This window comes from Meriones unguiculatus, chromosome 8, assembly GCF_030254825.1.
Source record: "Meriones unguiculatus strain TT.TT164.6M chromosome 8, Bangor_MerUng_6.1, whole genome shotgun sequence".
In the NCBI taxonomy this organism is placed as follows: domain Eukaryota; kingdom Metazoa; phylum Chordata; class Mammalia; order Rodentia; family Muridae; genus Meriones; species Meriones unguiculatus.
The window spans coordinates 74,717,201-74,740,165 of NC_083356.1; the positions used below are offsets into that span (position 1 = coordinate 74,717,201).

At 50.4% G+C, this 22,965-nt stretch overlaps 1 protein-coding gene and 2 non-coding genes across 12 annotated transcripts in view; all 3 read left to right on the plus strand.

The window, feature by feature from the left end:
* Prrc2b (proline rich coiled-coil 2B) overlaps positions 1 to 19,663 on the plus strand; it is an 85,170-nt gene extending 65,507 nt beyond the window's left edge. For 4 of the 10 annotated variants that reach the window (XM_060389911.1, XM_021655612.2, XM_021655399.2 and 1 more), the window contains exons 17-32: positions 344 to 543; positions 942 to 1,087; positions 1,522 to 1,663; positions 3,168 to 3,250; positions 3,725 to 3,916; positions 4,044 to 4,241; positions 4,667 to 4,753; positions 5,639 to 5,743; positions 5,898 to 6,090; positions 6,831 to 6,928; positions 8,115 to 8,242; positions 8,702 to 8,942; positions 11,385 to 11,540; positions 12,177 to 12,268; positions 14,249 to 14,330; positions 15,624 to 19,663. In XM_060389911.1, the coding sequence (XP_060245894.1) occupies positions 344 to 543; positions 942 to 1,087; positions 1,522 to 1,663; positions 3,168 to 3,250; positions 3,725 to 3,916; positions 4,044 to 4,241; positions 4,667 to 4,753; positions 5,639 to 5,743; positions 5,898 to 6,090; positions 6,831 to 6,928; positions 8,115 to 8,242; positions 8,702 to 8,942; positions 11,385 to 11,540; positions 12,177 to 12,268; positions 14,249 to 14,330; positions 15,624 to 15,755 (2,275 nt within the window). In that variant the 3' untranslated portion in view covers positions 15,756 to 19,663. The remainder of the gene's footprint in view (positions 1 to 343; positions 544 to 941; positions 1,088 to 1,521; positions 1,664 to 3,167; positions 3,251 to 3,724; positions 3,917 to 4,043; positions 4,242 to 4,666; positions 4,754 to 5,638; positions 5,744 to 5,897; positions 6,091 to 6,830; positions 6,929 to 8,114; positions 8,243 to 8,701; positions 8,943 to 11,384; positions 11,541 to 12,176; positions 12,269 to 14,248; positions 14,331 to 15,623) is intronic. The other 6 variants (XM_021655539.2, XM_060389914.1, XM_021655764.2 and 3 more) reach the window with 4 other exon arrangements.
* On the plus strand, positions 6,509 to 6,593 carry LOC132656095 (small nucleolar RNA SNORD62). The gene has a single exon (XR_009594036.1). It is a non-coding gene; the product is annotated as a small nucleolar RNA SNORD62 (small nucleolar RNA).
* On the plus strand, positions 10,592 to 10,676 carry LOC132656093 (small nucleolar RNA SNORD62). Its single transcript, XR_009594035.1, has one exon. It is a non-coding gene; the product is annotated as a small nucleolar RNA SNORD62 (small nucleolar RNA).
* Positions 19,664 to 22,965: the final 3,302 nt, after the last annotated feature.

Sequence of the window (22,965 nt, forward strand, 5' to 3'; positions counted from 1 at the left end):
TGCTGTTCTCTGTTCTCTGGCCCAGTGCAGAAAGGCTGGTAGCCATCTCTTGGGTGCACCCACCCGCCCTCTTCTCCCCACTGCAGGTGCTGAAGGTGGCATGCAGTGGGAGGGAATGCGGGGAAGGGATGCTCCGGCAGCCTTCCCCACTGCCCCACAGAACTGGACCAGCACATGGCATGCACTGTCAGCAGGTTCTCCTGACCCCTGGTGGCTCAGTAGAAGGCACTGGAACTAGATAGCTGCTGTCTGTGTGTGGGCCTTGTGTAGTCAAAGTTTTTCTCATCCGTTTTCCCCAGCCTTTGAGTGATGGTGAATTCATGGCATTCACTTTCCTTTGCAGGTCTCCAGATGAGGCCTTGCCTGGGGGACTTGGTTGCAGCAGTGGAAACCACTCATCCTATGCCTTGGAACGGACCACTCATGCCAGCTCTGACAGTCCTGAAACCACCAGTAAGAAAGCAGAGAAGGAGGCTGCTTTGGCCGCCCAAAGGGCTGGTGAACAGGAAGAGGCCCGGAAGCAGTTTGACCTGGGCTACGGAAGTGAGTCTCGGCTAGGTTCTGGGACTTGTTCGGAATAGGGGAGATGCAAAACAACTCAGATTCCTGTCTTATGACGCTGAGCCCCCCATGACATCTGTATAACTTCCCTGATTTAAAGGGTGTATTCAAGACCACATGGCTAACAAGAAACAGAACTGGGTTTATGAATCTGCATCTTTAAAGGCAATTATCTCTGTCATGGCGCTGCCTGAGCACCGCTGGGCTGTGCTTTCAGCACATCAGGTCACATGAGCATGAGGATGGGGTACCATGTATGGATTTTCAGAGGCACTAAAGAAATTGCTCCTTGATAAGTGGACTTCTGAGCCAAGCATGTGTTGGGTATCAGTTGCCTGTTGGGTGACTCTTGCCTTATTCTTCTGTGACTTTTGGTTCAGATGCCATCATTGACAACTGCGGATCCAGCCCTGGGGAAGAGAGTGAAGTAGGCTCCATGGTGGGGGAAGGCTTTATTGAAGTCCTGACCAAGAAGCAGCGCCGCCTGCTGGAGGAGGAGAGAAGGAAGAAGGAACAGGCTGCTCAGGTGAGGGCCATGGGCCAGAGGGCAGCCCTGGGTGGGCAAGAGGAAGGGAGGAGTATCTCTCAGGCATGCGTTGCCTCCCAGTACCTGATACTTTCAGAAAGAGGCTGACCTGTCCAGGATCTACATCCAAAATGTGACCAGCCTCAGCACGCCTAGGCTTCGTTTCTCCTCAGTGCCGTAGCCTGGCTAGGTGTCAGGAAACCTGTGCAGAAATGCTTGAGGCTGGACATTGTATGTATTAACACTTTGATCAGCCTGCTCCTAGGGCCAGTCCTGCTGTCCTGGCAGCAAACCCTGGAGCCTGAGCTTTTGAAGACAAGTGTCTGGCATCTCAGGCTACTTTGGGTGGTGGTGTGAACCAAGCTCCTTTTCCCGGGAGAGGCTGTCACCAGTCATGTCTTAGGCTAGACTGCATCAGTTCTTCTTTCCTATAGGTGCCTGTCAAAGGTCGAGGCCTTTCATCACGTATTCCTCCTCGATTTGCTAAAAAGCAGAGCAGCCTGTGTCTGGAGCAAGGAGACGTGGCTGTGCCTGGCAGCAGCCTGGGCACTGAGATCTGGGAGAGCAGCAGCCAAGGTGAGGTGGTGCCTGGCTCAGTATAGGCTGGGCCCTTCCCCAGAGTCCCTGCTTTGGGCCAGGGGTAGAAGTGGAGCATTCCCTATTTCCTGGACCCCAGCAGAGCCAGTGCTGAGTGGCACCTGAGCTGACCTGCTGTGGCGGCCATCGATGGGTGACACGTCCTGGCTCCAGTGGACTAGCAGACGCGGCACCCTAGGGGAGGCATCCTGTTTCCCTGTCCGGTGAGGGAAGGAAATGACATGTGGCCAGTAGGGGGCAAGCGATGCCCTTCCCCAACATGAAGAAAATCCTGTGGCTCCCTCCCTAATTTTTCTGTGGAAGGGCAAAGTTCAGATTAACTTAAGTATATCTTCTGCCTTGCAGAGTTTATTTCCTTAAAGCTTTTTTGTTTGTTTTTAATGTCCCACTCAAAGCTATGCTTCTGGTGAACTTTTGCTTTAAAATGCAAAGCCATTCCAGTTGATCAAGTTGTCCTTAATGGCCTGTAGTGAGCAGGACCTGCAAAACCCTGCGCCTGGAAGATTGTGCGGCTGACTACAGTGGGGTTTTTTTGTCACCTGCAGGCGAGCTAGGAGAGCCCTCCCTGTAGAACAGTGGCTGACCCCAGGCTAGGACAGATGCCACAGCGTGCCACTCATGCTCCTGCAAGTCTGTGCCGCATAGTTACCGCCCTTCCTGGTGGTCCGTGAGAACCTCGGTTATAGTGTGAAACATTTCCAAGTGATGTTCTACCGTAGTAGAAGAAAGAGGGCCCCTGGAGGTGTCGCTTCGTGGGGGGCACTGGCTTAGCGTGCAACAAGGGTACAGCCGGTCGACACACACCGTAAGTGTCGACAAGTGTCTTCTGCCAGATTGGCGTGGCAGACTGAAGAGCGGTCGTCTCCTGAGAAGTCAAGGGTTCTGCAGTATCTCAGGCTCCACATCTGATGCATGCACGGTTTTTCAGGGCCGAGGCTCGGTGCCTTTTCGGAATGTAGGAAACGTCTGTAGGCTGCCCACCTTCTCAAGCTATACCTGCCTGGATCTTTCAAGGCCTTGAAGGTGCTCACTCTCGGGGCAGGAGAATGTTGACATAGTATGACCGATGAGAATTGAATTAATACAAAATCAGTGAGTGTAGCTGGGTGTGGTGGTACACACCATTAGTCTCAGCATTTGGGGGGTAGATCTGTGAGTTCCAGATCCGCCAGAAATATAAGATCCTGTCTAAACACAACTCCCCTTATCCCCATCCCCGCCCTCCCAAACAAAACAAAACCAGTGTAAAGATTCCAAGCAAGTTGGGTTTTTTGCTGCAGTTTTCGTTTTAATCTGAGGGTGCTGGTTGCTGAGGAAAGTGCCTGTGTCCGCAGTGGGGTGTGCCGAGCACCCAGGGGTGGCTTTCCCTAAGTTCTCCTTCTCAGTTGATGTTCAGCCCAATGGAAAGAGACTCACAAGCTCTTGTCTCTCCAGCCTGCTTGTCTCTCGTGATGCCCTAACTCTTGTCTTCCTTCCTTGGCAGCCCTCCCTGTGCAGGGGGCCGCCAGCGACTCGTGGAGGAAAGCTGTCACCGCCTTCAGCAGCACCGAGCCCGGCACCTCAGAGGTGAGAGCCGCCACCACCCCCGTGCCCTGGTGCTACAGCGCATTCGCTGGCATCTGGGCCTGTACAAGATGCCCCACTGTGGTCCCTAGCTTGTCACCCTCTTCAGCCTTGGTCTCTTGATTTATGTGTGTTGCCTGCAGGAGTGGAGAGACAAGGGAGAGAGCCCTGGCTAGGGAGCTAGATTGAGAGCCACCTTTGAGCTGGTCTTGGCTGCACCTGTATGCTTTGCGTGAAATGAGTTTGGTAGCCTTGTCTTAGATCCATGCAGTGTCTGGTAGTCACGAACTTGGGTAGTATTGGTGCATTCATTAAGCTGGTGTGTGCCATGGGCCACTGTCACGAGGTCAGGACTGGAGTTTGGAGTGGAGGTTGGTGGTTGGGAGGAATGCCGGTGCTACCCACAGGCTTGCCTCCTCGATGCTTGTGCTTTGCAGTTTGGGGACAGGGCTCTAACCCATTTTGTGCTCTGCACAGCAGGGTTTTAAGAGCAGCCAGGGTGATAGTGGCGTTGACTTGAGTGCTGAGTCTCGGGAGTCGTCTGCGACCTCCTCACAACGCAGTTCTCCATATGGTACTCTCAAGCCAGAGGAGATGAGCGGGCCTGGCCTGGCGGAATCCAAGGCCGACAGCCACAAGGACCAAGCTCAGAAGCAGTCTGAGCACAAGGTAACCTGGAAGTTCCCTACATGGTGGCCAGGGCCTGGGCATTGGGGCCCTGCTTTGTGTTGTTGTCTTCCCTGGTGACCAGGGCACGTGGGAACGAGTGTGTCTCAGCCTCTGCTTTCCCACCAAGGACTCAGAACAAGGCTCTGGACAGAGCAAGGAGCACAGACCAGGACCCATCGGCAATGAGCGGTCTCTGAAAAACAGAAAGGGCTCGGAGGGGGCCGAGCGGCTGCAAGGGGCCGTCGTCCCGCCTGTCAACGGGGTGGAGATCCATGTGGACTCCGTGCTGCCTGTGCCGCCCATTGAGTTTGGAGTCAATCCAAAAGTGAGCTTCACTTTTTTCTTTCTTTTCTTTGTTTGTTCCTTTTCTTTCTCTTTTTCTTTCTTTTGCTTTTTCTCTTTTTTTTCCTCCCCCCTCCCCCCTTCTCTTTCTTGCTTTCATGTCACTTAGGGGTGTCTCCTAAAGAAAAAAAGGAAGCTGGGAGCTGAGCATTATTTTGGGTAGTGTTACTATGGAGACATGGACGGGCAAGTGTTACTGGATTGCTTTATGGATGACCTTTCTGGCTCTAGCTGGCCTCAGAGGCCAGCCAGAGGGTAGGGAGAGACAGGTCAGGTGGTTTCCTTTCTTTTGTGTGGTCATCTCTCTCTCGTGGCTCTGCTGAATGTTGCTAGTGGACATCTCATTGATTCGGGCCCAGTGACGGTGAGCTGGGCGAGGCGCAGACGCTGTGTGCCCTTCTCTTCCAGGACTCTGATTTCAGCCTGCCACCTGGTTCTGCTTCTGGTCCCGTAGGGAATCCAGTTGCCAAGCTTCAGGATGTCTTGGCTAGTAATGTAAGTCAGCATGTCTTCCTCCAGCTCTGCCCGTGCACCCATGTTGGCAGCTCCATGGTTTTGGGACCTTTGGCTGGAGGTGATATCAGTCCTTAAGGTCTGGGTCATTTGGCTTGCTCTAGCTCCAGTCTCCGTGCGTGCCAGCTGTGGTTCAGACTGCTCTCCCTAGGGAAGGAACCGAGGGCACACACTCTTAACACGGAGCCACATACCCTCGTCCCCAGACTGTCATTTCACAGCCAGTGTGCAACCCTGGCTAAACAGGAGGCCTCCTGGAATTCCAGGGCCCACTAGGTGCTGTGCATTCCAGAGAGAGATACAGCATTGTGAGCTTCTTGGAGAAACGGCCAAACAGCTCCATTCATTTGTCTGTCCTCTATAGGTCTGCTGGATGGGGGAAACATCCAGGCAGCATTCCCAAGAGGGCTGGAGGAGGAGTTTTAGTGCTTGAGAATGTTGCCAGGCCGTGAATGAAAACATTTGGGTTTCCGTGTGTTGGAAAGGCTGAGTTAGCCAGGTTGTTACAATTGGCTAATGAGCCCAGCGCTCTAGGGTCCAGTCATTGCATTTCCCACCTGTGTTAGGAGGGCCCAAAGAGCCGAGTGACAGCCACCAGCCAATCTTTCCTGTCTGAACCTGGCCATCTCCAAGCCAGGCGGTAGGTTTCTGACTCCAGGTGCTTTCTTCTTGGCAGCTAATCCTGTTCTGTGTTACTGGGACATGAGTGTCTGGAGGGCTAGCGGAGTGTGGGTGTGGAGGTGACTTCTGTCATGGAACCTGGTCTAGGCAGCCTGCTCAGGATGAGTCCTGGTCATGGGGGTGTGTTCGGAGAAGCAGCTGCCCTGAGCCCTGCCATGCCCCACACTTCCTTCCTCCCGTCTCCAGGCAGGACTGACGCAGAGTATCCCCATCCTTCGGCGGGATCACCACATCCAGAGAGCCATCGGCCTCTCCCCCATGTCTTTCCCCACGGCAGACCTCACCCTGAAGGTAAAGCCAGGCCTGAGCTGGGCTAGGGCCCTCATTAGCACCTCAGCTTGTGGAGAGGTGGAGGGGCGCCCTCCTGCACCCACCGCTTAGATTGCTGCTCCCCCCTTTTGTCCCGGTAGTAATTTGCATCCCTCCCCTCCTCTTGCTTCCAAAGATGGAGTCTGCACGCAAGGCTTGGGAAAACTCCCCCAGTTTGCCGGAGCAGAGCTCTCCAGGAGGTGCAGGCTCGGGCATCCAGCCTCCATCCTCTGTGGGCGCCTCCAACGGGGTCAACTACAGCTCCTTTGGAGGAGTGTCCATGCCACCCATGCCTGTGGCTTCTGTAGCGCCTTCTGCTTCGATGCCAGGTATCACATCCCCTGAGCCAGGCTCAGGAGCCTTCTCCATTCGCTATAGAGAGAAGCTGGATTAACCGCTCTGTGCTTTCACTTACAGAGTGTGACACTGGTTTCTAGGTCAGGTAGTGACAGCTTTCCACATGCTATGGGCAGTGTAATTCCTGCTCTGTTGTTGGAAGCAGTGTTGTTGTGCCATAGGAGGCACTTGGAATTGCCAGAGAAGAATAAGCAAAGACTTTGAGTCAGACTCTAGTCAGTGCCAAATCCCTGGTGATCACTTGCCTCTCCGGTAAATTAGGCTGATGATACTGTGCCATTGGGTGGCTGTACCCATGAGGCAAGGGCTTACTTGCGCCCTCTATCACTGTTCTGGTTCTTCCTGTCATCATGCTTGTTACTGGGGGTTTTGAGGGCCGAGCTGCCGAGGTCTCAGTGATGTGGTTCCAGTAGATCCTTCTGACCCTCCACTGTGGACTCAAAGCAGGGAGATGAAGAGGACAATGACTGAGAGACCAAAGCAACTCTCTTCCATAGTAACTAGCCCTCCCAAAGGCCCAGCACAGCTGGTGAGTGGTTAAGTCTCAGGTGCTGTACTCTGCACTGGCCTGGGCCTCCGGAGGTGTGTGTTGCAGCAGAGAACCACAGAGCCTCTGCTTATATCCTCAGCCCCACCGAGTCCCCAGGGAAAGTGGGCTGTGTGCAACGGGGAGACTTGATCCTTTCCTTCTCTGTCTTGGTTCTGTTTCTAGGCAACCACCTCCCACCTCTGTACCTGGACGGCCACGTATATGCAAGTCAGCCACGACTGGTTCCTCAAACGATACCTCAGCAACAGAGTTACCAGCAGGTGAGGGAAGCAAGTCAGGAGGCCTGAGGTCAGAGGCAGCACAGCTGTGGCCACTCTCTGCGTTTCTTTTCTGGTGATCTTGCCTCCTGCCCATGTGGACCCCAGCACTGGCAGACCATGGCACCCAGAGTGCGCTTATAGAAAGAGCCTGTGAGAGATAAATAGGCATGAAGTAGACACCCCAGAACTGTTTCTCCTCTCAGAATCGTCGCTTCTGTTAGCTGCGGATCAGTTGCAGTGGGATTACTTTGGTAATTGGGGTCCTGCCGGGGTCCTACCAGGGCCTGAGTACCTAGGCACAGATGCATTAGAAAGAGATAATTTTAGAAGCAGGCAGGATGTTGTCTTTGCATGAAATTGGAATTCTCTCTGTATGCGGCCAGTGTGTTTTGGAAGCTTCTTCCAAAGCCTGGTGCTATAAACCCCAGGAGTATTTTTCCTACGACAGGTCTCCAGTCCAGACAGGATGGGGCTGCCCTCAGCTCTTAAGACATGTTCTTGTTAATTTTCTAAGATTTCAATCCAACTAAATGGATCTTAGTGTTTCTTCCCTCCCCCCCCCCCCGTTTTGTTTTGTTTTTATTTCATGTGAATGAGTATTTTTGTCTGCATGTATGTTTATGTGCTGTGTGTATGCAGCACCCACAGAGGCCAAAAGATGTGGGATCCTGTGGAACTGGATTCAGAGAGTTGTTAGTGGATGCTGAGACCTAGACCTAGGTCCTCATCAATAACAAGTACCTTTACCCACTGAGCCATCTTTCTAGCACTTTCCTTATGATTTTTTATTTTATGATTTCCTTATGATTTCTGTAGTCCAGGTTGGCCTAGAACTATTTAGCCCTGGCTGAGCTGGAATTTAGAGGCATCCTGTGTCCTCAGCCACTGAAGGGCTGATATTTCAAGTGTGAGACACCATACTCAGCTTGCATATATCCTAGAAAGAATACTCAAAATTCATCTCCATTGATGTGGATGGCTGGACTCCTTTCTACTGTGCAGCGCTCTGGTGTTAGGGCGATACTTTGACTTGGTTGTAGTACTGATCTTTTGCTGTGGGAAGCCAGATTACATGTTTTGAGCTGTGCCCTGGCCAACCGGGACAGGACCGGATGGAGGTGGGTACATCTCCATGTACCGGATGAAGGTTGGGGGCAATGTAGTCATCACCTGGCTCTGTCCACAGGCTGCCACTGCCCAGCAGATCCCAATATCCCTCCACACATCTCTGCAGGCCCAGGCGCAGCTTGGGCTGAGAGGCGGACTCCCTGTCTCCCAGTCCCAGGAGATCTTCAGCTCCCTGCAGCCTTTCAGGTGAGATAGCCCAGGTGTCAGACCCTCCATGCTGCCCTGCTGTGGTTGTGTGTGCTGCTCTGGGGCCCTGGACAGGTCATCAGATGCTCTGCACTCCTTTCCCGCCCACCACAGATTGCTGGGGGCTCCTGGTCCCTGATGACCTGTTCCAAGTTACGCTCCTCTTCCCATGCCCTTCCCTCTATTACCCCCCCCCCCCCACACACACACACACCCAGCTTATCCTTTCAATATACATGATGGCTTCAACCTTGAGCATCACTGGGTCATCCTGGACCTGCCAAAGCTTGGGTGTGTTCATGGTCCCCAGCTCAGCAATATCAGGATCATCCAGACCCTCTGGATCATCCTTTCTGGGGAAGCAGGGATCTGTTAGCAAGTCCTTGGTCCCCATGCTCGCCAGTGTTGACAGTTGTGTGTCTTATTCACCTGATCCTGATCTCTATCTGGCTTTTGCAGGTCTCAGGTGTACATGCACCCCAGCCTGTCACCACCTAGCACTATGATCCTCTCTGGGGGCACGGCCTTGAAGCCCCCATACTCTGCATTTCCCGGTATACAGCCCTTGGAAATGGTGAAGCCACAGTCTGGCTCACCCTACCAGCCCATGAGTGGAAACCAGGCCCTAGTGTATGAGGGCCAGCTCGGCCAGGCTGCCGGGTTGGGGACCTCCCAGATGCTGGATTCTCAGCTCCCACAGGTCAGTTTGGCTTCTCGATAGTCTCCTCCTTCCTTGACTCAGGGTGCCTCATGTGTGTGCTGATGCCCAAATGTACTCCTCAGCTGCAGAGACTCTTGTAATCCCTATACCACTGTGTTCTACTTGACTCCTTTTCTTCTAGAGCTCTGTTCTAGGGATGTTTGCAACCCACAAATGGGAACGGAAATGGGACAGGTGTCTGCTTCGTCCCTCAGTCCTTTCTAGTTCCCACTTCAGAGTCTGGGGTATGGACTGCTGGGCCTGCTCTCACTGCATGTTGGCGCTTTCCACCGCCAAATCTGCCATTGCACCCTGCATTCCTCAGCCTCGGGGCCTGTGTGACATTGAGTTGGCCCCCTTCCTTCTGTTGGGCTCCTGGCTTGCTCTCTTACTCCATCTAGATGCCCTTGTCTCATGCAGTCAACAGCTCTGCCTATGTTTTTGGTTTTTTTGAGACAGGGTTTCTCTGTGTAGGCCTGGCTGTTCTGGACTCACTCTGTAGACCAGGCCGACCTTGAACTCACAGAGATTGTATGCTTCTGCCTCCCGGGTGCTGGGATTAAAGGTGTGCACCACCCAGCTCAGCTCCACCTTTCTAACAACTCTAAGTACTTCAACCCTGCACTACTTCCTCAACCTGCTCTTCTCTCAGCCCTGTGGCATCACTTGTTTCCTCCCAGGAAGTAGACTCTCAGAGCCCCCTGCACTTCTTTTCGTCTCCCATCAGTCCTACCTCCTGAGAGCCACTTCTTGCTGCTTCCCCCATGTTGTGTTGTCCCTCTGTCATCCCCACCCCCACCATTGCCTTGCTTCCTGCTACCAGAGAAGCAGGAGTTGATGGTCCACAGGGCCCATGGCCACATCTCCCCTCCTGTGTACTTCTAGACCACAGAGGCATCCTGTCCTTCAGATGTACCTCATCCTGCAGGCCATGCTGGCAAGTGCCTTCTCTTTCCTGTCAGTGTAGAGGTAGGCTCAGTGCTGTCCTTTCAGTAGGAGACTACACTGTCAGCCACCTCATCATGGCATCACACAGTTGCCCCTGACTCTTAAAATCATCTTGAAGACATTATTCCCTGGCTTCCCTGTCCCCTCAAACCCTCTTCCTTCCATTACCACTCCCCTGCCCCTAATTGTGGGTGTACCCTTCATTCCTGTCTTGGCTCTCCTTTCTGGTCACTATCATCCAAGCATTACTCATTACCAGATTGATTTCTTCGATCCTGGCTTCCTTACTGGCTGCCCAGCAACATTGCTTTATAGCTCATGGCAGCTCCAGCATGCTGGTTCTAAGACACGGTTTCCACCAGTTTTGTTCATCTAATCTACATTACCCTCCATCCTGCTTCTTCTGCCCCTCCTACTTCTGGTCCTTCGACTGCTCCTGTCACCTCTGCCTTTAAAAGACTCAGTGTATCTCCCTCCACCCACTTCCTCACTACCCTGTCCCATGTCGTGCTGGCTCTGCAGAGTCTTCTTACTCTTCGCCCCATTTTTGCCCTTGGTCTTCAATAGCCTGTGCAGTGAGCACAGCATCCCAGGCTCTCCTGTAAGGGGGAGAGCTAGGCCATACCCTGCCCAGGCAGCGTTCTTGCCTGACTGTACTCTCCCTGCTGCACTCTACTCTGAAGCCCTGGTGCCACCGCAAGTCTCAGTGATGTGTTTCCAATAGATCCTTCTGACCCTCTACTGTGGACTCAAAGCAGGGAGATGAAGAGGACAATGACTGAGAGACTCAAGTGGCCCAGTACTTCCTTCCCCTTCTTGTTTTAGATTTGAGACATGATCTCTTGGGCCCTGTTAGCACTGCTGCTCTGCTGTCTGACATGCCCCAGAAGCGTCTCTGAAGCTCTAGTTTGGTCTTGTTTTCTCTCTGCCATTGCTGATGCAAAACGTGTGCTTCCAGGCTGCAGAGATAGCTCAGAGGTTAAGAGCACTGCCTGCCTTTCCAAAGGTCTTGAGTTCATTTCCCAGCAACTACATGGTGGCTCACAACCATCTGTAATGAGATCTGGTGCCCTCTGCTGGTATGCAGGCAGAACACTGTCTATGTAATAAAAATAAAATCTCAAAAAAAAAGTAAAAAAAAAAAAAGTGTGCTTCCATCTTGGTGTACACAAGGTGATGCGAGGAGAGACTCCCTGTGCAGCTGTCATTCGGGAGAAGTCTCTGTTGTCTTTCCCCTCCAAGCCTGCGCTCTGAGTGGTGTACAGCTATGTATAGAATGTCACTGGCATTGCTCTGGCATTGCCACTGTTCATGTCTGACAATACCCTGTGGCTTCCCCAGCACCCTTTGTTTAGTGACAGCTTCAAGGCCTGAGGATGCGTAGCCACCTGAAGGTGCAGAGACCACTCAGGAGTGATGTGTACAATCACGAAGTATGTTTTAGCCTTATCTCCAGTGTCCCTTCTGCCCCCTGACTGTCCTGTCACCCAACAGCTCACTATGCCGCTGCCTCGGTATGGCTCTGGGCAGCAGCCACTGATCCTGCCACAGTCCATTCAGCTGCCTCCAGGACAGAGTCTCTCTGTTGGAGCTCCCCGGAGGATTCCTCCACCTGGCTCCCAGCCACCAATCCTGAACACCAGCAGAGAGGTAAAGGTGGTCCCAGAGAGGGGTGTTTGTCCAGCCAAAACTCCCACAGAACTCCTGTTACAGAACGTGTATGCTCCCAGTCTCAGTGGACTGTGGTCTCTCATACTGCAAAGGCCTCAGAGTCCCAGATGCCAGAGATGTACTGCTTATGTGTAAACTAGTCAGAAAGCCAGCCGCTGGCATGTGCCACACTATCGGGCGGCAAGGAAGATACACAGCCAACGCCTTGGCCAATGGGGAGGAGGCACATGGAGCCACCACAGGTGCAGGACCCAGGCTCTTGAATAAGGACATGAGTCTGTTCTTCTAATCAAGTCACTAGGGCGCTGACATGTCCGGCATCTGGGTGACTGTCCACAGAGTAGCCAATCACCCATTGGTTGTGCAGTTACCTCTCCAGCTCTTCTTTCCAGGCAAGAGTCTTTGTACTCTTTTACACACTTACACTTGTAACACTTAGAAAGCTGAGACCAGAGGATTGGGAGTTTGAGGACAGCCTTAGCTATGGAGTGGAGCACAGTCTCTGAAAAAGATAAACACTAGGAATCAGCCCTCCCCTTGAGCTGGATTGGGTGGGCTACTGTGGGCTAGGCTGTCTGGGCTCCTGAGTAACTCTGTACTTCTTGGGCCCCCTAGTCCGCTCCGATGGAGCTGAAAGGCTTCCACTTTGCCGACAGTAAACAGAATGTTCCTACCGGAGGCTCCGCACCATCCCCACAGGCCTACAGGTAAAGATGAGCCCTGGGGGTTAGGGGTCATTGCTGAGTATTAAGTAAGTCACTCCAACGAGCTTGTGGGCCCAGGGAGAAAGGCAGGAAGGGCACTGCAGCATGCCCCCTTTTGTACGCCTGGGTGTCACCAAGGAGTCCCTAGAACATGCTTGTGCTTCAGTTGGCTGTGGGAGAGTCCCAGGAAAACTCCATTTGTTTCTAGCCTGCAGAGTAAGATGCTCTAAGGAGTGAGGGAGCTTTCTGGGGTGTCAGCCACAGCCCCACAAACTCTTGTATCCAAACACACCCTCTGACCTCTATCAGAGAATTTTTTAAAGATGGGTGTGAGTGGCCTCTCTTTCCAAACCACAAACTGGTACCTGCTGTTTGCTTCCCTGGTGTGGGTTCTCTACCTCCAGTAGAGCCTGGTTCTCCTTGGCTTGATTCAGAGGTATTTGTTGGATTGTGGCAGGGGTTCTTGGTCCCCCACCCTAGGCCTGGGCCTGAAGGAATGTTTGCCCCGATACCTTGTATTTTTAGTGGGACAGACAGATCTGCAGTGTCTTTTTAGAGGTCACCCGGCAGCACAGTCAGCACTAGAGTCCTGCCATCTGTGTCCCACTTTCACTCTGACCTTTGACCTGGTGTGCTCAGCTGGAGCTCCCTCCATCCTTTCCTTCATGTCACTTTCCTAAAGAGAGCATTCGTGAAAACCACTCAGTTCCTCTTATTTTATGCTGTTGCTGTCGTCACTCTTGTTTGTGCATGAGTACATCTTCTTTTGCTTCTGTTACCTGGCAGAAGGGCCATCAAGCAGAGCTGTGTGGAGGGCAGCACAGCGCAGTGTTTAGGTGGGGGAAGGGAGTGGGGGAAGGAGGTAGCGTCAGGGAGGAGCACACACCACAGTCCTGCCTGCCCGGTGTCATTGCAGTAGCCTGGCCTCAATCGGTTGTAGGGAGGGAAACAGTCTTGGAAGAAACTGTTTGGCACTCTATCCACAGATTGAAAAGATTTGGGAATGCGAAGGGACCAAAAACAGTTTCTTATTATCATTCCTAAGCAATACAGTGTAGCTGCTATCTACCTAGTATTTGTAAACAGTCTGAAGAGGATTTTAAAGTATAGAGAGAGAGCCTGGAGTGTGGGGCAGTGTAGCGAGTACATGAGTACTTAAATTCATGAGGTCCATGGCTCCATACCCAGAACCATACATACATACACACATAGGCCATACTAGAGAACATGGCTAGCTCACATGTAACTACTGTGTTAACTTTCTATGAGGGGTTTGAGCCTCCGTAATTGGTTATCTGTGAGGTCCTGGGACAATGAGAAGAGATGGAGGGGCTACCGGATGTAGAAAACACAGGCATCATAGTGATTTAGAGAGGTTGCTATGAGTTTCGTACAGTACAGTTCCCCAAGATTTTCAGGAAATGGGGCGGGTGAACCATGACTTGCAAAAAGGAGTCCTCCGTCATAAATTCCAGGGATGTGCTGTCCCCAAGATGTCCTTTAGGGTGTGGTGGTAGCTAGCCCTACACAGCCCCACACCTAAGAGTCACTGACCTCTACATAGTACTTTCCAACAAAACCTTTTTCTTCTGAAACATCTAATGGCCCTGGGACTAAAATCAGGTGTAGATTTCTCCCCTTCCCCTACAAGGGAAGATGGTATAGTTCCTTAGCGCTAGCCGCAGGCCTTCATCTGGGTGCTGCCTCACCCAGGTCCAGATGCTCCAGAGCCTGAGGATGGCCACTATGTTCACAGCAAGGGCTGCAGCTCCTCTCCTGGTGTCTTCTAGAAGTGCTAAGGGCTAGTGACCACGCTCCTCCACATTTGCACTCTTAGCTGTCTCAGCTCTGTGTTCTCTGTCTGCCAGGGCCTCTGGCCAGAGGGCCCTCCCTGGCTCAGGCTGCCTCCGTGTGCTGCTAGGCTTTGACTCCATCTCTGTGGTGACACATGTGTATTCTCAACCCTGCCTTTGGTTTTTTCAGGCCTAGCTCTGCTAGCCCCAGTGGGAAGGCCTCTGGATCAGCAGTTAACATGGGCTCTGTGCAGGGACACTACGTTCAACAGGTAGAAGATGGCTTTCCACACCCTGCAGCCCTGGACACTTAGGCCTGTCTCCCAGCGCCAGAGGAGAGGGGATTGTCCAACTAAGGATGCTTTTTATTAAAGAAAACATGTTAGTGCTTAGAGCTGGACCACCTGAGCTGCTTCTGACAAAAGCACTTCTCTTGATGGGTGTTTGGATCCTTCCTTGTCTGCAGAGAAGGGAGGAGACTGGTTCCCACAAGAGGTGATTCCAGAAGGTGTACTATCCCCAGCCATTTGGGGCTGTCATGGCGCTCTAGGAGACACAGTTAGGCCTGGGTTAGCTCAGAGGCTGGGGTGTATGTGTGCTAGCTCTAGTGAGTGTTGTGGCATGTCTCTGTCTGCCTGGGTGGGATCATAGCTAGGGTATAGCTTCTCCCACTTCACAGCGAGGATTTCTGTGTCTTTCCCTGGAGGCCCTTTTCTCTTCTTCCTATAATGCTGAGCTGCTGCTCCAGAGCTCAGGACCTCAGTTGGGCCTGGGGCTAAATAAATTTGTCACTCACTGGCAGGTGGCGATTGTGAGGGTGATGGCTCTCTTTTTGCCCCCTTTCCACAGTGTTCCTTGGGGGTCACTGTTCCTGCCATGGGATGGGTTTCTAACCCTTTCTCCCAGAGCTTAGGGCATAACTCAGGGGCAGAGCACCTGTCTAGCATGTGTGAGGCCCTGGATTCCATCCTCAGCTGACAAGAAAAGTCACCTAACAAAGATTCCCCCAGAATATAGACCAAGTGAGGAGCAGAACTGCACTGGTCACCATGTGCCGGCCTGGTGCAGAGCTGCGGGCTAGCAGAACCCTGATTGGGATCAGATGGGCTCCTGGGGAAATGCAGTTATTTAGAGGCACTTTGGATGGGTGCTTGACTGAGTCATGGGCCAAGATCTGGGAGATCCAAGTGGGCACCACCCTCTACAATAGGTGGGTATCTAGAGCCATAGGAGAGATTGGTCTGCTGAAGGGGCTATTGGCTTGCCTGTGGGACACAGGGTGCACTGATTTGAAAAGGCTCTTCCTTCCCATCAGCCTTGGGACCTGAAATGCTTCACCCAGGATGTAGTAGTGCTGAATTCTCTGTAGAGGACCCACAGCCTGGCTGCCTCGCTGAATCACTGCACTCGGTGTCTGTGGGAGCGACAGGGCAGTTGTGGCTGTGCACCAGGCTCCTCCCTGGTCTTCTGAGGGTAGCTTTTGGTCTGACTCAGGAACAGAAAGGGAATTGTCTGTACACATTTTGGCCTGCAGTCACTTTGATTTCCTGTCCATCTGTCCAAAGGCAAAGCGAGTGGATGAAAAACCTGGCCTGGGAACCGTGAAGCTGCAGGAAGCATCTTCAGCCACCTCCCAGCTGAAGCGAACGGGAGCAATCAAGCCTCGGGCAGTCAAGGTGGAGGAGAGTAAAGCCTGAAGGGAAGAGAGTAAACCCTAAAGGTGCCTGGCATCTCTTGCCTCACCCTAACAGGGATGGTGCACAATCGCTAGCCTGGACAGCCACCACCTGGGACCTTGCCAGATCCACCATTCCACTGTCCTACCACCTGGCCTGGACAGAGCTCTCTTCCACTCCCGAAAGCTCCTGAAAGCTCCATCGTCAGCCAGCCTGCATCGTGGATACATGGCATTGACCTGCTTGCTTTGGTACAAAAGAGCAGACTCCCTCCTCCGCCCCTCTGCCCGGTGACTGTGGAGTGACCCTCCTGTGCAGTGCAGACCTGCCACCCGCCCCGTTCCCCAGGCGCAGTGGTTTGGCAGCAGGGTCATTTTAGCTGGAGGCTTTTTGTTTTAAAAAGCAGCTAAGGTTTTTACAAAGAGGAAAGGAGAACAAAATGCTAGCTACGTCTGTAGAGCTGAACTTTTATATGTTCCTTGCTGTCCTCTCTCTGCTCTGCTATCCCCAGTGGTCTCCTTTATCTCTGTCCTGTTTGACATGTCACAGCACTACCTTAAGAGGTGATTCTCAAGAGTCTCACACGCACGCACGCACGCACACACCACACACGCACACAGTTGGCTAACCTTTGGGGTTATTGAGGACATGACTGGACCGTCTGATTGTCCCCTCACTGTCTTGGGCACCATGAGGTTGGTGTCTGAGTTGAGTTCTAGCCCTTGACCTGGAGCCAATGTCTCAGCCTAAGAATTATCTGGGCCTTTCTGCTGTTGGTGAACACAACGAGTACTGGGCACCAGATGAATTGTGGAGTTACAGTCACCATTGTTCTTCAGATTGGCTGAGGTGGCCAGGCCACAGGCCCCCACTTGGGGACTGTGCATCTGAGGCTCCATGCCCTAGCACTCTGGGTGGCTGTATTCCCCACTCATTTCCTTTTCTCTTCTTTCTGGACCCTACTGGATCCCTCTGGATCCCTCCCTGTTCATCCACCTCTCACAGCTTATCACCAAAATCAATACAAGGGACATAGATGGGGACCCATTAGTCAAGCTTGCACCAAGACAGGCTATGGCACATTCATCTTATGTCCTTCACTCCTAGCATCAAGAGCAAGGTGTTGACAGTAGGGTTGCCGAGTAGCAGGTGTGTTACTCATCCTTGGGGAACAGGGCAGGGTCAAAGTATAAGTGGCCTACAGAGAAGCCTGTGCAGCCTCCCTGAAAGGATGGTCTTAGAACTGCTCCTTGCGGGTTTTGTGTGAGCTCCTGTATGCTAGGCTTCTTGCTTTCACTCAAAGGAAAGTGAAGGGAGAATTTCAGTCTGCTCAGCTGCTCTTTAGGATCCCCAATTAATCACCCACCTGGGGATATTGGAGGCCACCTGCCTCAGAGCTCACAGTTGGTGGCAGGGCTGGGACAAGCCTGTGGGTCTGTCCTCAGTGTCACCATGGGTGTCAGAGCAGAGAAGCAGCGTCTTAGCTTTGAAGGGGTTTCGTGCTGACCTGTTGGTTGTTAGAAGGAAACAGAGGTCCACTCTCCCAACAGGTAGTGCCACACTGTCCCCAGGGTCACCCGGCAGAGCAGTCTTAGTGGAAAGCTTCCTGTGGACTCCGCTCCGCTCCCTTCTTAAGCCTCTGCCCCCCCCTTTATTCACTTGTCTTTGTCCTATCTTCTCTTACATCCTTCCTCAAAAGCACTGCCCACTTAGAGAGTCCCTGTGTCCCTCATCTGCTGTTCTACTCACCCTAGAAGTGTCTGGCTACTGTCCCAGTGATTGAGTCCTCTGCCCCACTGCCAACCTCTACCCTGTTACGTCTCAGTCAGAAAAAGCCACACACAGTCACCTCTACCTATCCTCTTTAGAAATGCGGTCAGACCCACCTCACCTAATGCTTGGTGGGCATATGTGTCAAAAGAAACAAACATTTTCTCCTTCAGAATTTCACAGAATGCTGTTACAAACTCAAAATGTGCCCTTTAGGTGAACCTGCTGTCAGAATGGCAGTGCTTCCTGTTTGAGAAGAAAAATTAGGTCACCTATTTTCAGTCCTTTCTCTCACCCTGTATTTCCCTTCTGCCTCCCACCCTAAATAAAAACAAGAAACACTAGAATTTATTTATATGTATTGATGTTGTAGGTCTAGATGGAAAAAAAAAGTAAATGTCCCACTGCTCTGTTTATATAATGTCTGAATTACTCTGTGCAGGAAAGGCCAGGAAATTGCATGTGGCGTTTGGTGTGCTCAGCACATCTGTGACCTCAGCTGTGGGCTCTACCCCTCTGAGATGCACATTTGCAACTAGACTCTGGGAGTAGAGGGCAGGCTTCAGGCCAGATACCCCTGCCCCTCAGATGATCTGGTCAAGCCAAGTTTTAGTGCAGAGATGTTTAAAACGTGCAATATCTCTTCATGTGGTTTTTAGAGTCAGGCTCGAAGTGTAATAGTACTTGGGGTCTTATTTTGGTTTCAAACCCACATCTTCAGATCACAGATAAAAACACAAGAGTGTCTGTCAAGGTGCCATGGCCTTTGGTGGGAACAAGTAAAACCCAGCACCTACCTTTTCTACTGCTGAGATGGGTGGAAGTGGGGCAGAATCTTTTAGTCCTGCCTACAGAAGTCACCTCCTACTGCTAGTGGCTTTGTTGGGGCCACTGATGGTGCAGTCCATGGTTTGGAAACTAGGGACTCTTTGAGTACTGTCAGTCCTGATGGTACGTTCAGCACGCACCATCTATTGGCTAAAGACTTCTGCAAGCTGCATTAAGTCTGGTTTCTGAACAGTTGCTTTCTTTGTCTTATTCCCAAGTTTACCATTTTCAAATTCAGAGTTCACAGAACACTTCTAGGTCTAAGATTCCTTAAGGGGGGGGAAACAAGAATGATTGCATTACACATTCAGGAAAGTTGGTTCATTTCCAAAGCTGTGGTCGCTCTGCTTCCAGAGATACTTTGGATTACGTATCAAAATCAACTTTGCTCTCCTGTCTTCTGGAGCCACCTTCCAGATGGTCAGTGATGAAGTTGTGAATGTTTGATACTCAGAGCCCAGGGCACAAGAGTATGTCCCCTGAGGCCATGAGGCAACTCTGACTAAGCCCACCCCCCAACATCTGTTGGGTTCCCCTCTGCACAGGTACCTGCATGTTGCCTTCCAGGTCCGTCTGACCCTCGTTTCCAACAATGCAAGTCTAAGTGAGAGGGTCTGTTGGGAATCTTTTACAACCAAGGGCGCAAAAGTGCGTCTTCTGTTGTATACTTTGATGAGTGGGAAATGTAGACTTCCAGAAAGCCAGCGCTCTCCTGTGAGATGGCTAAAAGACAAGCTAGGTCATTTGGAATAGAGTGGCTCAGTGTTGGGGATGAGCACCCAGCTGTGCTCCCCACTAGGCCCACCAGCTCTGGCTGGTGATCTTCCAGGCGCATGACACCTGCAGCTCCCAGTTGCCTGCTCCAGACCTGCAACAACCCCAGGCCCCATCTTCAGCATGTCACGGTCCTGGAGCAGCAATTGCTGTGAAGGCTCTGTGTAATGCTCCTCAGTTGTTGAAAGGGGTCCTGTGCCCTCAGCTTTCAACCTCATACCTTTTGTAGAAAAGGATTCGGGGGATTTCTTTTTGAGGGTCATTTTGTTTCCTTTTGCTTTTATTTTGGCCTTTCCTCTGTCTTTTCACTTAGACCAGATATTTGAAGGGGCAGACGATGCTAAAGGTGTACTGTGCAGCTTGTTTAGACGTGATTTGGGGAACCTCTTACCTCGGATGGGAAATGGAATCGTGAATTCACCCTCCCTTCCCTCCGGTTCAGTCCCTGTTGTTTCTCCTTTCAAATATGTGATTGTACTAGCTCTTTCCATATGAAAGAACTCTCCTTATTTAAATAAAAAAAAGTATAAAAAAATAAAGCCAAACATGCTTTCTCAGGTTGCGTCAGGTTTGTTTCTCAGTCTTTGGGAAGAGGTGAGGGTTCTGTTTCACAGTTTACGCGGAAGTTGGGAGTGGCTGAAATACCTTCGCCGAGTGGAGCATTGTGGTAGGGTCCCCAAGGAGACAAGTCAAGTAGGCAGGATCTTCAGAAAACAGCTTCTAAGCACAATGGGAAGAGGGAAGAGACTACGGCACATGGCAGTCTGTCCTTCCTTCAGTGTCTCTAGGAAGGGATTGCAGACTATACAAATTAATGTGTATTCGAGAACATTAGTTGGCCTGCGTGGCAATTTCTTTTCCCCTGGTCTGAGGGACCCCCTACCACAGCACGGGGGCTGAGGTTAAGGTGTATGCATCTTGAAAATGGGCAGTACCAAGATCTGTCCTCTCCCCATCAGCTAACCCGTGGGCATCCTGTACTTCCCCGCCTGAGTCCTATCTTGATGTCTGCAGGAACTAGAGGAGGCTTGGCACCCAACATGGGGCCAGGCAGAATGGAAGGTTTGACTTCAAGTACCATAGAGCAAAAGGCTGGAAAAGGAGTGATGGATACTTTTGTTTCAAAAAGCAGACAGGATGTTTGCCAACACTGTTGGGATATGCACCCCATGGTTTTCATCAGAATTTTTTTTTCTCCGTTTTATTTTGGGCAATTTTGTTTATAAAAAAGTTGAGAAACTGGCTGAGCAACTGGAAAAAAATACAAGTGGATATAGAGAATCTTGGGAATCAAAAAACAGAAGAAAAACATCAAGAAAAGGGATAACAAACAGGTTCATTCCCAGTAAAGGAACCAGAAAGTGGGAACTTCCCCAGATTGAGAGGGGAAAGAATTATGTCAAAAGGCATATAAGTCAAAGAAATGGAAAAGCAGAAGCCTGGTCAGATGAGACTTCCCTTTTCAGGAGATGGGGCCTTTTGAGCACATTTTGAGGACAGGCAGTCCTGGGACACAAAATCGCCAGTAGCGTTCCCAGTAATTATACACCATATGCCTGCTAATGGGGATAATCCAGGTTATGACAAAACAGGATGGCATCCTGTAGAAATAATGGGCCTAAGGCAGTTTAAAGAGACAATGATGTCTTATGGGATTCATTCACCCTATGTGAAACAAACTAAATAATTAGGCTACTCAAAGTAGAATTATTCGCCAAGACTGGAACAGATTTGCTTAACACCTGTACTAGAGGCTGGTCCTCAATTGCAGTGGTTGTCATTGTAGAGAGAAGGAGCCATGAATTTGGAGTAGCGCAATGGAGTGAGGGGAATTAATACAATGATGGACCAGTGCAGGTTGGTGTGCTGTATACAAGGACAGGTTCCATTTGAAAACAATCTTAGAACTATGTCATTTAGCAGCTTTTAAAAGCTTAGGACAAAGTTGAGCCAGGAAAGAAGTCCACATCATTTACGAAAAGGCTCTAGAAAAGCCTTCAATGTTTATTTATTTATTTATTGCAAAGATTGGTCTCTGCAGTGAATAAGGCCAATTTCTGGTTCTGATTTGAAACAAGTACTAATTGAGACATTAGTATTTGAAAATTTAAATATGGAATACAAAAAGGTAATTAGGCCATTAAAGGCAAGGACAGTACCTATGGAAGTGTTGCTCAGGGAGACAACTGAGATTGATTCTGGAGTGTATGTCACAAGCCATAGCTAAAGGTTTTACAACTCAAAATGCATGGTGCTTTAACTGTGGAAGATATGGTCATTTGCAAAGAGACTGACCAAGCCACTAAAGCTCTCTTCTGAAAATGCCAGTGCTTTAGTTGTGGGAAATATGGTCATTTGCAACAAAATTGTCAACAAGGCATCTCTAAGGACAATGTTTTTTCTAAATATAAACCAGAAAGAAGACCTAGGCTTCTAGGGGTGTTCAGGCAATGTGGCAAGGTTGCCATTGGGCCAATGAGCGTAGGTCCAAGCAAGCTATCCAAGACAATTTCTTTCAATGAGAAACGAAGTGGGTGGGGACTAGTTTGAAGCCCGGCAGCAAAAAGTATGAGCCTCTTGCTTGCCTTTTGTCAGCCAGGAAATAACAAGCAAGCAAAACAAAACAAACAAAATATTGCAGAGCTAATGCATGCTACTGCAGCTGTGCTGCCCTAGGCCTGGCCATAGATATACATCTTAATCTATTTCCAAAAATTTAATGTTACAAAATATCTACTTGAGCTTATGGTTCTTTGCCCTCAGAGACAATGGTTTTGGGAAGAAGCAGTTTACTCCTTACTTCAAAAGGATTCATTGGGCATCCAGGAATTATAGATTAATATTTCAAAGGAGGGGCTGGAGAGATGGCTCAATAGTTAAGAGAACGGTCTGCTGTTCCAAAGGACCTGGATTCAATTCCTAACACCCACATGGCAGCTTACATGTGTTTGTAATGCCACTTCCAAGGGATCTGATACCTTCACACTAATGCACATAAAAAAAAAGTTAAATAAAAAAGACAAACTTTAAAAAATATTTCAAAGGAGAAACTAAAATAATGGCTTATATAAAAACATGCATATCAACAGTTGTAGGATTGCTCAGCTATTACATGTATTAAAGGCAAAGCTGCTCCAGCAGAAAGAATGGGAGGTTTAGAAGTACTGGTAAATGTGTGTTCTGGCAAACAGTGGTTAATGGTCAGAGGACAAAATTAAGGTTGCAAATGAATGACATTGAAATAAAAGATTGGGTGGTTACAGGAGCTGATTTAACTATCACGTCACAAAAATCTTGCAATTCAGAATGGCCGCTTCAAAAGGTTTATGTCCAGCTTCTAGGAATTGGAAAGTTATCTCAGATAAAGTGTGCAGTGGGTTAAATGTGTGGGACCAGAAGGTCAAATAGGAAAGTGAAGGCCTTATGTGGCTGATGTAGCCATAAATTTATGATGATAAGATTTATTACAGCAATGGGAAACTCGGATTAATATTACCTGAATACCAGAGACAGTCTGAGTAAGAGGTGAAATGGAAGCTGTTTCTAGGGAAGGTATTGAAAAATGTCATCCAGAACAACCATAGCCCATGCAGGTTGTCCAAAAACAGGACACAACAGGGACTGAGTGAGAGGAGAAGGCAGCTGGGGCAGAAGACATTGTTAGGAGACAGTTGAGCCAGAAGCTGAGCTGAGCAGATGGGCTAGAACAGCTGTCATAGTTTGGATCTGTAGTATTGGGAAAACTGGGAGAAGGGATTGTTCAAGCAGACTGTAGGGAAACTGAGGGAAGAATGGTTGCAAGAAACGTTTGAAGGGGCTGGGCTGGAAACTGGAAGGAATAGCTGGGAAAGAAATTAGA